The sequence below is a fragment of the Geospiza fortis genome, unplaced genomic scaffold, assembly GCF_000277835.1.
Source record: "Geospiza fortis unplaced genomic scaffold, GeoFor_1.0 scaffold23, whole genome shotgun sequence".
NCBI lineage: Eukaryota > Metazoa > Chordata > Aves > Passeriformes > Thraupidae > Geospiza > Geospiza fortis.
The window spans coordinates 8,805,643-8,820,204 of record NW_005054303.1 but is presented as its reverse complement, the minus strand read 5'-3'; the positions used below and the strand labels follow the sequence as shown (position 1 = coordinate 8,820,204).

General features: G+C 39.4%; 1 protein-coding gene across 1 annotated transcript in view; it reads left to right on the top strand.

The window, feature by feature from the left end:
- Positions 1-14,562, top strand: part of JAG2 (jagged canonical Notch ligand 2) — a 67,966-nt gene that overhangs the window by 20,239 nt on the left and 33,165 nt on the right. The window contains exons 2-4 of the mRNA XM_031066277.1: positions 4,797-4,851; positions 11,516-11,770; positions 12,722-12,782. Coding sequence (XP_030922137.1) covers positions 4,797-4,851; positions 11,516-11,770; positions 12,722-12,782 — 371 coding nt within the window. The remainder of the gene's footprint in view (positions 1-4,796; positions 4,852-11,515; positions 11,771-12,721; positions 12,783-14,562) is intronic.

Here is a 14,562-nt window from a genome sequence, read left to right as displayed (position 1 = left end):
ATTGACGCAGAAAACTTCAAGTATTGATTTCATCTCGCGCTTCACTTCTGGCATTTTTCAGACTGTGGGTTGGAGATTCTAAGTTCTATACCTGGCTGAAAATGCTGTCATCAGATTGATCATCTCTCTTGGGATGAAAATTCTGACATGACTGGTTTGCCAGAGAAAAACCCCTACCTTTTGAATGTTGATTTGCAGATACCAAGGTGATAGTAACAGTTCATGAAAAGACAGTGCCAAACCAATATTACAGGTCTTGTTTCCCCCCTCCCCAGAAAGGAGGTCTCTGGGATAGTGTGGGGAGTGTTTTGTTTGGTGTAAACAGAGGAATAATGCTTTGAAGTTGCTTGTGTAAACACGAATCCTGAGGAAAAAAAAAAAAACACAACTGAGGCAGCATCACCAGGATCAACAGACTTAATTTGTATCTTTCCAAGCTACTTGGCATATCTGTTTAGTTGACTCCTACGAAGTGGCTCTTGCATAAGCTGTGCTCTTCTGCAGAAGTGCACTGTTGCTTTTCTGACTCGTAGCCTTTAACATCTTCTGAGTTTTGATATGATGAGCACAAATGATGGTGTGTTTAATTCTTTCAAAAATAAACCAAATCACCAGAATTGGTAGAATCAAGTCAGTTTCCAGTGCTGTATGTTCCATACCCCCATCCCCTCCCCCTCAAATCAGTGCCCTGGTCACTTTAACAATATTTTCTAAATATTTTACTAGTATTGGTTGAAATGAACAACAGATAATACTTCACAAAGCTTTTTGCAAAGATCAGAGCAGACTGGAATATACATGTCCTGCTGTTCTATTAGCCTACAGCAAGAGTTGTGTGCAAGTTAAAGCAGAAGGTGTGGTGATGTGTATGTGTATTATGTGTCAGGCTCATGATTTTGGGACATTTTTAGGATACTTGTGTAGTGTTTTTTGTTAGATTTATGCATGAACTTGAGCACACTTACATCAACAGTCTCTGTGGAAAACATGTTCTTAAATAACTTTCAAGCGAGTCTGTTCATATTAAAGATACGTCAAAAAGCCAAGACACTGCTGGATGATGTGAGGGGTTAAATATTTGCTGTATAGGTACTCCTTAGGTTCTGGACAAGAGCTAAATTAATGCAAGTTTAGTTGCTGATTTCTGTAAGCACATTTTAAGAAAGATGTCAGGTGTCAATGCTATAGAGGAGCTACTTGTGGCTGGTGTCAGTGGATTGTGGTGGTTAGTTTGTGTTAAGACTTTCTGTAGAAGAGTGCACATGTGACTAATGTCAGCTGATGGTAGAGTTTTCATAAAATGAATATGGCCAGTATGAAGCTGAAAATATGCTTTAAAATTTATATCCATTAGTGTTATTAAACTTCAGTGCTTACTCTGGTTATCGGATAAGGTTACACTCAGGGTGAGTGTATGGATGTTAAAATTTCCAATAGTGAATGATTTTCGTAGTAAAAATGTGTTTCTGATAATTGAGCCATAAGTAGGAAGCTCTCAGTGCTGCATATTATGAACGCATTTAGTAACACAGATGCTTTTTTGTAAGTTTTCAGCTGTCGTTTTACAGTGAAGTGCAAAATTCAAAGACATGTAAGCAGATCTAGTGCAAGACTTGGTATATGTGGTAGTGGGCAAGACTGGGTTTTTTGAACGAGTGGGTTAAGGACCAGTTTTCTCTTTTGAGATGCCGTAGTTATGTGATGATCCATTGCACTACCACAGGGAGGAATTCCTCTTTCAAGTTATTGGCCAACTGGAGATGAGGAAGGCTGACAGGTTGGGTTGGTAACCTTAACTATCTTCTCTAGAGGTAAAATACCCATAAAAATCAGTTTTACAGTTGCATTCTTGCTGTGTCTGTTTGGGGCTTTTAAAGGGTGACTGTGTAACCCAGCAGAGAGCAGAAGTTGTACAACTGAGTACTGTCCTAGCTGAAACTGATGGTCCAGTAAATACAGATTTGTCTATCAATACTGTGTAATGTCATTTGATTAACATCTCTAATCTCCTGCAAGTGTGACTGCAGGCCTTCCTGAAAGGTTACACTCCAAATGCTTGCTCATGTGTGACCAGCCAAGTGCCAGCCTGGTCACCCATAAAAGTAGACACAGGGAAGTGAACGGATTTAAAAGGCTTTGTGTTGTCTTTGCTGTGTAGGTTCTTTAAACTCATTACAGGTGGGCTGTGGTTCCTGACCAGTGGGAGGATGGTCTAAGCAAATTCTGGAGACCAGGCCTGTGGGACCTGGGGCTTGCAAAGCCACGAGGAGGCAGCATGAGCTGTGTGGGCTCCTCCACATTTTGGAGGAGCAGCTCTGCACCAGAGCCATAGCTGCTCATAATGTGCTATTAAGTTTTTATTAGATCGTAAAGCAGTATTTTCGGCTCCAGAGACTATGCCAACTTAGACCATGAGGTTTGCCACCAGAGCTGTGGGATTTCTTGTTTTAAGCTTCTTAAAATGCTTATTTATCCACACTGTCCAGCATGATCATGCTGGAACAGTGCTTTGCATGGAAATTTTTACCCATCAAAGTTCCTTAGCATCCTGAGCACAGATTCAAATCTGCTATCAAATGGTATGATGGGAAAGCATAGATGACTGGTCTGTTTCCTAAGACACCGAGTCCATCTTAAATTTTTTTGCTGCCTTTTGTGGGCAATCAGATGTAACAGCCAATTTGCAGTAGGAAAGACCAGCCTTTATATAAATGGACATCTGGAGGCACTTGAGCACTGGTCTATACTTCTAATACAAATCAATGGAATGTAGGAAAACGAAAGGATATGTTAGAAGGTAAGTAGTTAAAACTGGAAGATGTGGATAACTTTGGACTTTGCATTGATTTGCAAAATTCTGGATTAGTTAATAATTTTGATACAAAATAAGGAGACATGCTGTTGCCAAAAGATGATGTTAGAGCAGTATTATATAGAACTTATTTTTTCAACTATTCAATAGATGGGTGTTTTTTTCAGGTAGCAGATAGGGAAGCAGATAGGAAGAGGGTTTGCAGGTAGTGTTTTCAGAGTACAGTAGAATCCGAAGTGCTGAGACTGGGGAGTGCAGGGATTTGGAGGGTGAAGCTACTAAAATGCTCTGCTAATGTTTGTCTTTAAAAATTGGGTGGGGTTGAGCTGTGCTATCGTACCTCAGAGGTAGAGCTCTTTGCTTTCTCAACTGATCTCTCTCAGTTGTCCATTTCCAAGAGCAGTACAAGCTCAAGTATGTCTCTGTCCAGTATGGTCACTCCTGAGCTCTCTTTCCCCTTCCTTTCTTTAGTCTAATCTAAATAGTCACCACTAAACCGGTTTCTGTTTCAGTGATGTAAAATCATCTTCCATAGTATATGTCTGAAGCTGAAAACACAGTAGAAGGACTTATTTTCAAAGGCTGAGTTGTGGTTTGTATATTAATGTAACTGAGCACTAGGAAAATAAACACTCAAGCGCATTGTTTCTGAGTGGAATGATTCTGCTGTAGTCATGGAAGACCTCAGCACTGATCCTGTTGTGGCTGCTGTTCTTAAATGGGGAGGTTTCAGAGTTACGATAACTCTCCTTGGTGTGGAGTTGAGGGGTGTGTAAAGCACTTAAGGACCTATCTCAAAATAAAAACACACTTCTCTTGATGTAACAGTAAAGTAGTCCTAATGCCCCTGTGAAAGATGGCTGAATTCTTACATAATCCTCTTCCAAAGAGGATCCTTGCAATTTCTTGGCTGAATGTCCCCATACCCATGTGGATTTATAGATCATTAGGCTGGGAACTGTGCACACATCAGGGCTTGGCTCTGCATGAAGATGTGTATAGGAGGATTTTAGGATAGTGCTGCAGTAACTCTTTCCTGTTCATGATGATTTTTCCTTGATTTTCAATGTATGTGAGGCTCTCAATGTTACTTGTAGCACTTGGAAACTATCAAAGCTGGATGCTTTGACAGCTATTCTTGTTCAACTCAAAGCAGTTAAAAATTACCTGTATGCATAACTTTTTTCTAAATAAGTTTAGTATTTGAATATTAACATCTGTCCAACATTTTTGATCATAAACCAAGGAAAATGCCTGAAGCCTTGGTTTAGTGAAGTAAAGGCTTCTTGTTTTTTCTAAATCATTTAGGAACTGTCTGAAATCATGGGTTTTTTCTTTCCTCAGGGAAAAGTACAATGCCAGGTGTGCTTACTGTAATAATTGTTTCGCTGTGTCTTTTGTAGTTGTTTTTTATGTTACCCTTTCATGAGAAAGAAGTCTAAATTTTTGATAGATGCAGGGTGAATTGTGTATTCTTCTTTAGATATGTTTTTCTGTAAAACAGATCTGGTACAGACTTATCTTTCATGCACTTTCTAAAGGATGTCTCTCGTTCCATTTTAGGGGAGGTGGTTCAGTTGCTTAAGTCTTAAATATCCCAGCTGTTTCCCAAGGTCCAGAACCTCATTTCATTTAAACCTTTTAGGGCTGCTTCTGAAGGGGATTTCTGTGGCTAAGCAAAGCTGAGAATTAGGTGCAGTGGGAGGAGAGTAATAATAATTCAGCCCTCAATGTGTGTGTATGCATGGAATGTTTTTTTTTTTTTTGCTGTTAACATGGCTTGTCCCACAATGTTTAATGCTGTTATATGTCATTCTTTTGAGAAGATGCCTTCCAGGGCTTTCACGTGACAACAGAGAAGTGAAATTTTCTACTGCTTTCAGTTGGCTTTCTTGTAGCAGTAATATCTACTTATTTCAAATCAGTTTGTCTGGTTATAACAGTTTTTTATTACTGTCTAATTGGCATCTTGTTTTTTTTTCAGAGGTCGTTCACATTAATATTAGAAGCATGGGATTGGGATAATGATACAAAAGCTGGTGAGTATTTATGTAAAGCTTGAATTTGTACTTACCCTGTGCTGTATGTGTGGAGGCTGGGGAGGGGGGAAATTGTATCCTGCTGCAATAAGCCATCCCTCCAGATCAGCTCTAGGCAAAGCTGTTGTTCGAGTAAAGGGCATGTACAAATCCAAACAGTGAGTATTGGGTTAGGAACTATGAAAAATTATTGCTGTATAGGAAAAAGAATGGACAGTTGTAACAAAAGGGTGTAATTACTCTTTTGTTCTAATTATCAAAGACTCTTGATAATTAGCTCTAAAAAAATGTTTACAAATCATGCTGGGCCCTTTATTTTTTTTAGAAAAAGGAAGATAATCTGTAGAGTTGCACTTCAAATTCTCCTCAGTCTGCCTGTGATCAGGCTATGCAGTAATTTCCATGATCATGTGAGCAATTAAGCATTCTTGCTCCCCATAAGGAAAGCATACTTCACGGTTTTGTTGAAGTTGTTCTTTATGATGGTATGATCCATTCTCTGATTCTCCTCAAATACTGGAGCTTACCTTGCATTTTCAGTCTGTAAATGCTAATACTCAGTGTCAAGGCAGGGTTATTGATCTGAAGTGAAAGCAAGATTATTTTATAAATATTTCAAAATCATATAAAGGTGCTGATTGCCATAATGCTGCTGAAGCAGGACTCCAGCTTGAACCTACTCTTTGTAAATGGTTTACAAATATGTCCTAAAATAGCCAGTGCTTCTGACTACAAGATAAAAATGAACCTCAGGCTTGCATTGTGATTATTGATGGACTGTTTCATTTCATTGTTGGGATCAATGTAGGGGAAGGTAAGTGTTTGACCATTAAGATAGTGAAAAGGTTATATATATGTCCCAAATCATCATCAGATTCTGTATCAGTAACGATGAGTTTTTAGTTTAACTAGTTCTTGAACCCTTCTTCTGTTAGAGTTAAGCTTGTCTTGTTTAACAGCTCCTTTAGACTTTTTCTATTGGCTGTGTTTTCTTTACATCTCTGATTAATGTTGCTGCAGCCCTTCAGTTGAGTTTGTCCACAGCCTTCTTGAATGGCACTTCCTAAAGCTGGGTGTGATATTCAAAATGAGATCTTGTGTGCTGAGCAGAGTAAGCCCAAATCTTGAATAAGTGTAGATATCCTACACAGTAACAGATTGGAGGAATCCTCTTGAATGCTTTGTTTAAAATATACTATGTGATGTTAATTAATTTAAATGGTTTCCAGCTTGGGAATAATTTATCTAGAGGCAGCTAGTACAGCAAATATTAGAATATTCATGCCCTAGTTACAGAGGGCAGATAAACTCATGAGATGATGTAGAAAGGACTGAGCATAAAGAGACAGCCTATTCTGCAAATCATCTGTATGCATTCAAGTGCTGGATTTCATTTTTAATTAGCTTAGTAATAAATTTATAGTATTGTAACTTTCTGTTTATTTCTTAGAATTTGCTGAATCCTATTGCAAATCTGTAGCTTTAAACCCCATATTTCTTTTGAATACACTTGATAAGAAGACAGTTATCTCAGGCTTGTGTTAGGTCTTTGTTATGCTTTTTAGTTTAACAAGCTCTAACAAAGCTCTTTACTTGCATTCTTTTTTTTTTCCCTGAACTTGAGGCCAACAGGATATAGAGTGTTTTCTGGAGGGCCCAGTGTGCCATCTCTTTAAATTAACAGTTTCTATGAACTGTGGGAGAGTATATAAGTGTCAGATTACAGTTTAGCTCTATGAGAAACTGCTGATGGACAGTGAACTTCCCTTTAATTTAGGCTGCCAGAGAGAGGTACTGCAAAGTTGTATTGCAGCTGAAAGCTTGAAGGCTTGTCAGGTGAATTTAGGAAGGCTTTCTTGGCCTGTAATTTGGCAGAAGACTAGGGAAGTGCTTGTCTTGGTTTAATGTTTCTATAGTCAGTTTTCTGATTCTGTTATAGAGATGTGTTTATAGAAGCTTTGCTGGGCTTCAATTTACATTTGCATATAAGATTCTTAAGAAGAATTCCTTAATGCTGAAGGTTTTCTCTTTTTTGAGGGATCTTGGCAGTGAGTCCTCCAGTAGATTTTGCCTTGTCAATCTGTTGAGACACAAAGATGCTTCAATTCAAAGATGTATTTTTGCAAGCACCACCCAACTGCCAAACAGGCACAGATCAGTAAAAAATTCACATGTTAGAGAAGAGGGAAGGGAATACAGCAGCTCCTCCAGAGAAAAGACCGTATCTGGTCCTGGAGGGGTGAAGTGAATGTCTGTGGAAAGCTTAACTCCCTGTCAATCCTGAGCACTGTGCTGATCTGGGGATCACGTTACATGTATCTTCTGTTGCTACTGTAAGATAGATTAATCAAAGTAATTGCCAGAGTCTGTTTATAAACTGATTAATTAGTTCTAGAGTCAGGTTTTGCTTTCCTTTAATGGGGATGAGTAAGGCTGAAAGTTAAAAGTAGGGTCTGTGTTCCAGCTTAGACTCTAAAGTGGGTATTAAAAACAAAAACAACAAAAATAAACAATAAAACCCAAACAAGACAACAAGCAAACAAAAAACCTCCCCTAAAACCTAGAAAGAGAGGCTTCCAGTGAACAACTTGAGGGTTCTAGAGCATTTGTCATTGTTCCCTCCCTGTGTCCTAGAATCCTTCATTCTTCTTGCACTTAGTGAAGGCAGGGGGACTCAGAGCTGACCTGTGAAGAACCATCTCAAGAGCAAGTCTGCCACAGCAAATGTTTCTCCTGTACAAATTCTTTAGAGGGTCTTTCACCCCCAGTTCCTGAACTGCTGGTGTGTTTTTCTCCTCCTGTGTGCAGCAGGGTTGGCTCGGGGGTAAGCTTGGGGCAGTGTAGTGTTACCACTTGTTTGCTTTGGGAGGGTGGAAGAGGGGGAGAGGAAACTGGCTTAGATACAAAGTCACTGCAGAGGGCCTGCTCACTGTCATCTGTCACAGCAGTTCCACTTTCCAGGTAAGTCACTTGACTTGGCAGACTTCAGCAGAGCTCTTGGCAATGCCCAACCCAGCCCTGCCTTGACAAAGCAAGGTGGCATCTTAACGTGGGAAGTAACTTTCCATTTGACTCTGTGTCTGCTGCAGGCATGCAGTGGTTGCTTTGGTCCTTCCCATTAATCTGTAGGAGACTCATCTGTCCACAGTGCTCAAAAGATATTTCTGGAGAGAATGTCCTTCCTGAGATGGGCACCTCCTGCTCCTTTGGGTGTGAAGTTCATGTGATGTCACATGAACATGTGTGTTCCCTTACAAAAAAACTACCAGCATCCCCTTTTCTACAGCCCTGTTGGGGATGTCTGACCTCTGCAGAGGGTTGGGGTGCTGATGGGCAGTGCTCTTGTTTGTATACTGCACAGTTAAATACTCTTCAGGCAAGGCTTTCTCTTCCAAGAATCAGATGCTCTGGGAACATTAATTAAAGAACTACCTTTTAGGCATCATCTCCTTTTATGCAAATATCTGTACCACTATCTGCTTTTCTAGAGAGGCTTGTAGAAAACCTGTTAATCAAGGAAATTGCTTACATTGTGTGTATGTAAGTTTGAGTAATGAATGTGCCTTTTTGACCAATAACCAGAGAAATTCAGTTATGCCTTTACTGAAGGCTAAAAGTAGTAAGTGTGAACCCCTAAGGTGAACTTCTATGGCAGAGTCAGATGCAGGGAGCAAACTTGTCTCATCAAAACAGTTAGGTGAGAGAGGCTGGATCTCTTCAGACACGCTTTGGTATTGTGGGGGAGGAAGGAGAAACCTTGACAAACACGTTCTTCCCTGTGTTTACAGATCTCTCTGGAAGATGCACCTTCTAACCAGGATCAGTGTTAAATTTGAAGTTAAACAGAACTCTCATACTTTGGTACATAAGAATTTAGTATTATAAATGAAATGGCTTGGAGCTGCTTCCCTCATGCCTTTTGTGGCTCAGGGTAAATGATTTGGCTTGCTTATTTAGGCTGTTAAACCCTACTTATACTGATAAGTTTTTTGAGGAAAAACCCTTAAGACTCTGAATACATTGCTTTTCAGAGGAGCTTGTGAAGATAAAGTTTGAGTGTTCAAAAAGATAAAAAGAGCACTCTTGGGTTATTTCCCCTGTTCTTGACCCCTGGTACCAAGAGGTCTGTTCTGCATAGGTATATTTGCAGTAGCTGTAATGCTTGTTCCAGTTAACTGGGTCTGATGAATCTCCATTAGCCTGAAGATGCCTGATAAGAATTTTATTATATGAGCCACTCCTTTAATCTCAGGACCTGTTCTTCAGTCAATCTGATGCACTTTGAGGCAATACTTTCACAGCAGTGGCTGCTGCAGCTGTTTATAAGGAGCCTATGTTGCTTTTATAGCAGGAAAGCAGCTCTGTAATATATATTTGCTATTTGTTTAATTTTCCTTGACCATCCAGTGATTCAGCATGTTTTCCTTAATAGTTTTTCAACAGTGAATGGAGGAAAACGAGATTAACAGATGCTGAGATCTGCCCAGGGAAGTGGTGGTGTCACCATCCTGGGGGTATTTGAAACATGTGGAGATGTGGCACCTGGGGACATGGTTTAGTGGTGGCCTTGGCAGTCCTGGGTTAATGGTTGGGCTTTGATGACCTTAAAGGTCTTTTCCAACCTAAAAATTCTGTGATTCTATCTAATAATTAAACTTCTAGTGGTGATTGTTATGATAAATGTTCTCTTGGTCAAAAATAAAATGCAGGCAGCCTTTTCTATCTTATACATGCTGCTGGATAACAGAGCAGTTTATACACAGAGTTATAAGGAATGAGAGTTAAAGAGGGATAGGCTTCAGTGTGTCTTGGCCAGCCATAAAATGTTTTATGCAGTCTAGTCCAAGCAAGCATGACTTACAGTTTATGCATGGCAACACCACTTTTAATAATAAAGCAGAGTGATACTGTGAGGTCTTAAAAACTGGAGTACCTTTCAATGCTTAGTTAAAGGGGATTCTTTTTAAGTTCAATGTTTTTAAATTTCAAGAGGAAACATTTTTATAGAAGCAAGCTTGGATAAAGATGCCAAGAGAGCAAGATGCTTTGGAGAGCCTGCTAATTCTGTAACTGTTCTTCTCTTTTGTAATTGGAGTGGCTGAAAACACTTTGCTAAGAGATTTTGCACAGGATTGCTCTAAACTGTCAATGTTCTGGTTGAGAAGCAGTCACTCCTTGGGTTTTGTTTTCTAAACATATAAGGTTAATGAGTTCTAGAAAACAACTGGGTAGGTAAAATGAGTTTGCTAAAGGTGGTAGCTTAGAATTGCTCGCTACCAGCTTGGCTTGTTCTATATTATTAATAATTTGATCTTCAGACTTTGTCTCACTATCATCTCAGCCTCTTGCTGTGTGCAGGTTTTTGATTATTCATTTCTTTTAACATGTAATTTACGGAATCTTTCTTTAAAGAAAATGGGTGCTGAAACTCTGAGCAGGCAATATTACAGCTATTTCATAAATGTGTATGAAATTAATGTGTTCAAGTGAAGCATGTGTACCTTTTTCTCATCCTTGAATAGCTTTTGCAGTTCCAGACGCAACTTTTAGTCACCCAGAAAAGCTGTACAGCAGGGTGGTACCAGATTTGAATGGTGAACCCATTAGAAAACTCCTGCCATTGGGCTTGCTCACTGTCTGCCCTTACCCCCTACCCTGAGCTTTGCTTATTCTCAATATTTGCTGAAGCAATTTTGTAATTTCATTGGACTGGCTATAACTGTCTCACCTCCTGGTATTGAAGCTTCTATACAAAGAATTACATGGATAAAGATACAAAATGGATATTTATGTGAATGACAATACTTTGTGTTGGCAGTTTCTGTAGTGTTACAGCCTAGAATCCTCTTTTCCCCTGGGATGTGTAATTCTTTGTGCAGGTTTGGCCTCAGTGAGTGGAACCTGGCAGTAGCAGAGCTGCTGCTTTCCATGGGGACTAGGCAAGATGCTCACAGAGTGTTCTGCAGCAGAGATCACAGTTATCAGGAGTTTCCCTGGGGTGAGGATAAGGAGGTTACAGAGCTGAGAATGGCCCTTGACAATCCTGGGTTCACTTGTTTATTTCTTCTCAAAATGTCAAACACTAGCTGTCTAGTGTTCTATGGAATGGTTGTTAAATGTTTTGCCTTTATTTTAGAGTCAATAATAAAAGGGAAACGAGCTAGTTTGTGTATATAATGCAAGCCTACTGGAGCATTCATTATTGCTCAGTGATTGTGCAGCAAATTGAATATAGTGTGTTTTACTTTATTTTTTTAAATTAAACTTGCAGCAGAGAACTTTATCTCAGCTATGAAATTATGCAGATCTTGCAATTTTATAAGAACAAAAAGGAGGCAAGAAGAGCCTCAGATCAAGATAAAGCTGCTAGTTGTCAGCATGTGGGTGTGGTATGTTTGGCTGCCTTGAAAAATAAGCTATTTCCTATGGATTATGTTCCAGGGTTTTTTAATATTTCCTTTGGGACACTTTTTTAAATTGGCCTTCCTGTAATGAACTCTGCAAAGCAAAGGAAAATTCAGTTATACAGTAGATCTTTATCATCTTAACATTTTCTTTGCTTGGATTTTCCCTTAACCAGTTGAGTACTTCTGATTGGATTCCATATGTCCTTGTGTGCTATCAAACTTAACCCCCTGTTGAATTGACCTTTCTTTCCAAAAAGGTGAAAACTTGTTAATAGAGCGAGTGGCACATGCTGGCATGATCAACCCAGAAGATCGATGGAAGACCCTACAGATCAATGGTCCTGTTGCCCACTTTGAAGTGCAAATAAGGGTGAAATGTGATGAAAATTACTACAGTGCTCTGTGCAACAAGTTCTGTGGCCCTCGAGATGACTTTGTTGGTCACTACACTTGTGATCAAAATGGAAACAAAGCCTGCATGGAAGGTTGGATGGGAGAAGAATGCAAACAAGGTAGTATATTTCCTTTGTCTTGGATGAAACCTACTGTAAACTGCTGTAGGTATTTCTCTGGTGTCAGTGCTGTAGCATATTAATTTTAGGACTTACAGGCTTTGTCCTTTCAATACAAATCTTTAAATTAAACATCCTCAGTGAAAAGTGGAGCACAGGATACAGTGTTGCTTCTGGTGTGTGCTGTGAACATACCTAAACAAATCTAGTATTCAGGGAAACATCCTTTTACTAATTTACTTTATTCGATGGTGGTGTTCTTTCAAAGCAAAATGATGCATTACATCTGTTAATGTAAGATTTTATTGAAGTGATATCATCACTTACACAGTAGACTGCAATGCTGTAAAAATGCACCCATAACACTGTTTCTGCAAATGAAACAGTTTTGAGTGAAAAGTGTGCAAAGCTGAAAGCTTTTTGATAGCTCTTAATGGGAACAGAAATTCAAGTGTAGTTGCATCTTTTAATGTACCACTCAATCAAATACCTCTGCATTTTACCTTCAGTAATTAGTGCTAAAATTATTTGATATAGTCTTCCTTCTGCTGAGGGCTTTTTAGTTTTGTTTTCTGTTCCTTTTCAGTAAAAAGCTTGTTAATGATGGGAAGGACTGTTTTTACAGCTTACTCAAGGTCATGTATCACTTAAAGTTCTGGATTTCCAGCAAAATACCAGTCTTATACCAGGTTTTAAAAACAACTGTATTTCATAAAAGTTTGAGTGCTGACAGTCCTGCTGCAAAGCTTTTTGGCTGTAATGGGGCTGTGTTCTGTGAAATAACTCTCTGGAAGGAACAACTATTGGAACATGGCAGAGAAGGCAGTCTGCTTTGCACATATAACAGACAGGCTAAATGACAGGAGCCCTGCCTGAAGAGCTCCACATTGCTGCTGCACTAATGGATACCTGGCTGCCCAGACTGATGCCCAAATCTTTTTGTGTCTACAGCTGTGTGTAAACAAGGATGTAATTTGCTCCATGGGGGCTGCAGTGTACCTGGGGAATGCAAGTAAGTCTGCATGCTTGAGTATCTTTTTTTTTGGGGGGGGTGGGGGAGCACTGATTCTCAAGTATCCTCAATGTATATTGCTACTTTTCAATAAGTCTACTTTAAAATGGAAAAATTCTGTACAAGAACAGGATGGAAATGGATTTGAAGTAGATGTCATATGTCTAAGAACTGCATATACTCTGAATTGTTTTGTGATGCTATTTTTTGCCTATATAGGACTAAACAGATTTGCTTCATGTAGTTCAAAACTGTGCCTTTATTGAATGAGAAAATCAATATTTTTAATATTATTTTCAAAATCTTTAGGAGTTTTAATCTCTATATATTTGTTGCTCTCAAATGGAAAGGGAAAGCTTGTTCTTTGGACTGTTAGATGAGCAAATGCTCACACTCCTAGAGCACTCAATTACATTTTGATCACCAAAATATAAATGTTGCTGTTCCAAGAACAAAAGGGTTTTAGTAATAATAGAGACACGGTAGCAACCCCAGCCTAAACTTTCTACCCCAGGTAAATTTCTTTGGTCCCTAAATATGAGAGAACAGAGTGAAATGTTCCCTTAACTTTCTGATGCAGCTGAAGTCGACTGTGATAGCAAGGGCAGTTGATTGTTTTCCTGTAAAGGTTCAGGCATTCAATGTAGTAGGTCAAGGGGAAGTGGGTGTTATTTTTACACTGGCTGTTGAAGAAATGGGACAGGTCCACTTGCAAGTTTGGGATCCTGTGTAAGTTGTTGAGTTTATTTGTGGTCAGAGTGGTATGCACCATTGTAAGAGTGGATTCACACGGTGGTTCCTTATTGAGCTGCGTTGAACCTGCTTGATTGGAACGATGTGAGACTGAGCTGTGGCTGCCAGAACCCCTGAGAGCTGACAAATACCACTTTGTGACAAGCTGTGACAGTTTAAGGCAATTTGGCTTCATCCTTCTGACTACTGCAGCCTCCACAGGAGTGGCAGATATGGGATGCAGATAGTCCAGCTTAGCTGGGCTTAGAGTTGAGCTGGCTTGAGATGCCAGTTCATGAACTGTGGTAGGTGATATGCAGACAAGTCCCATCCTGCTGCAGATCCTCATGGTTTTAACACTGGGGGATGGCAGATAACAAAGCAAACCTTAAATCATTGCAGCACAGAGTGGCTTCTTGCTGCCCTGAAACTTCCATCAGATGCTGCTGGCTTCTGGGAAGGTTTCTTGCATTGTAGTCCTCTGGTCTGACTGAGAAGTGTAAATTTCAAGTGCAGCGCTTCAGCTTGTGTGTGGTTTCACTTCTCAAGCTATAAAAATTCCTTTTTTTTTTTTTCAAGGAAGATGTTTAAATGATGGCTTCCCTTTTGTGTAAGAGTATTTACATATAAAGTTATTTGTCATTTTTCCATATCAATAAGTATTTTCCTTGTGATTTCAAGTGTTGGGTGCTCCTACTGCTGTTGGGCATTTTTTGTTACAAGTAGAGATTGTTGTTGAGAGCTGGGCCAGTATCATTTCTGCCTGAAGAAGAAACACTCCTTCCCTTGAGCCTTCCAAGAATGCATTTGTTCCCCTCGAGAGCCTATTTTAATGAATTTTGATTCATGTAAGGGTTTCTGGTGTCCTGTAGGTGTCAAAGTACCATCCTAGGAGCCTGCTAATATTTGCTTTTCTAATTCAAGTCTTTGACTAAATATGTAAAAGAAACAGATTTAAACAAATACAAAGCAGTACCTTTGGTTGAGTTTTTTTTAATAGGGGTTGGTGTAGTTTCCTTTTTAACTTCCTTTTCTCTGTGATACCAGC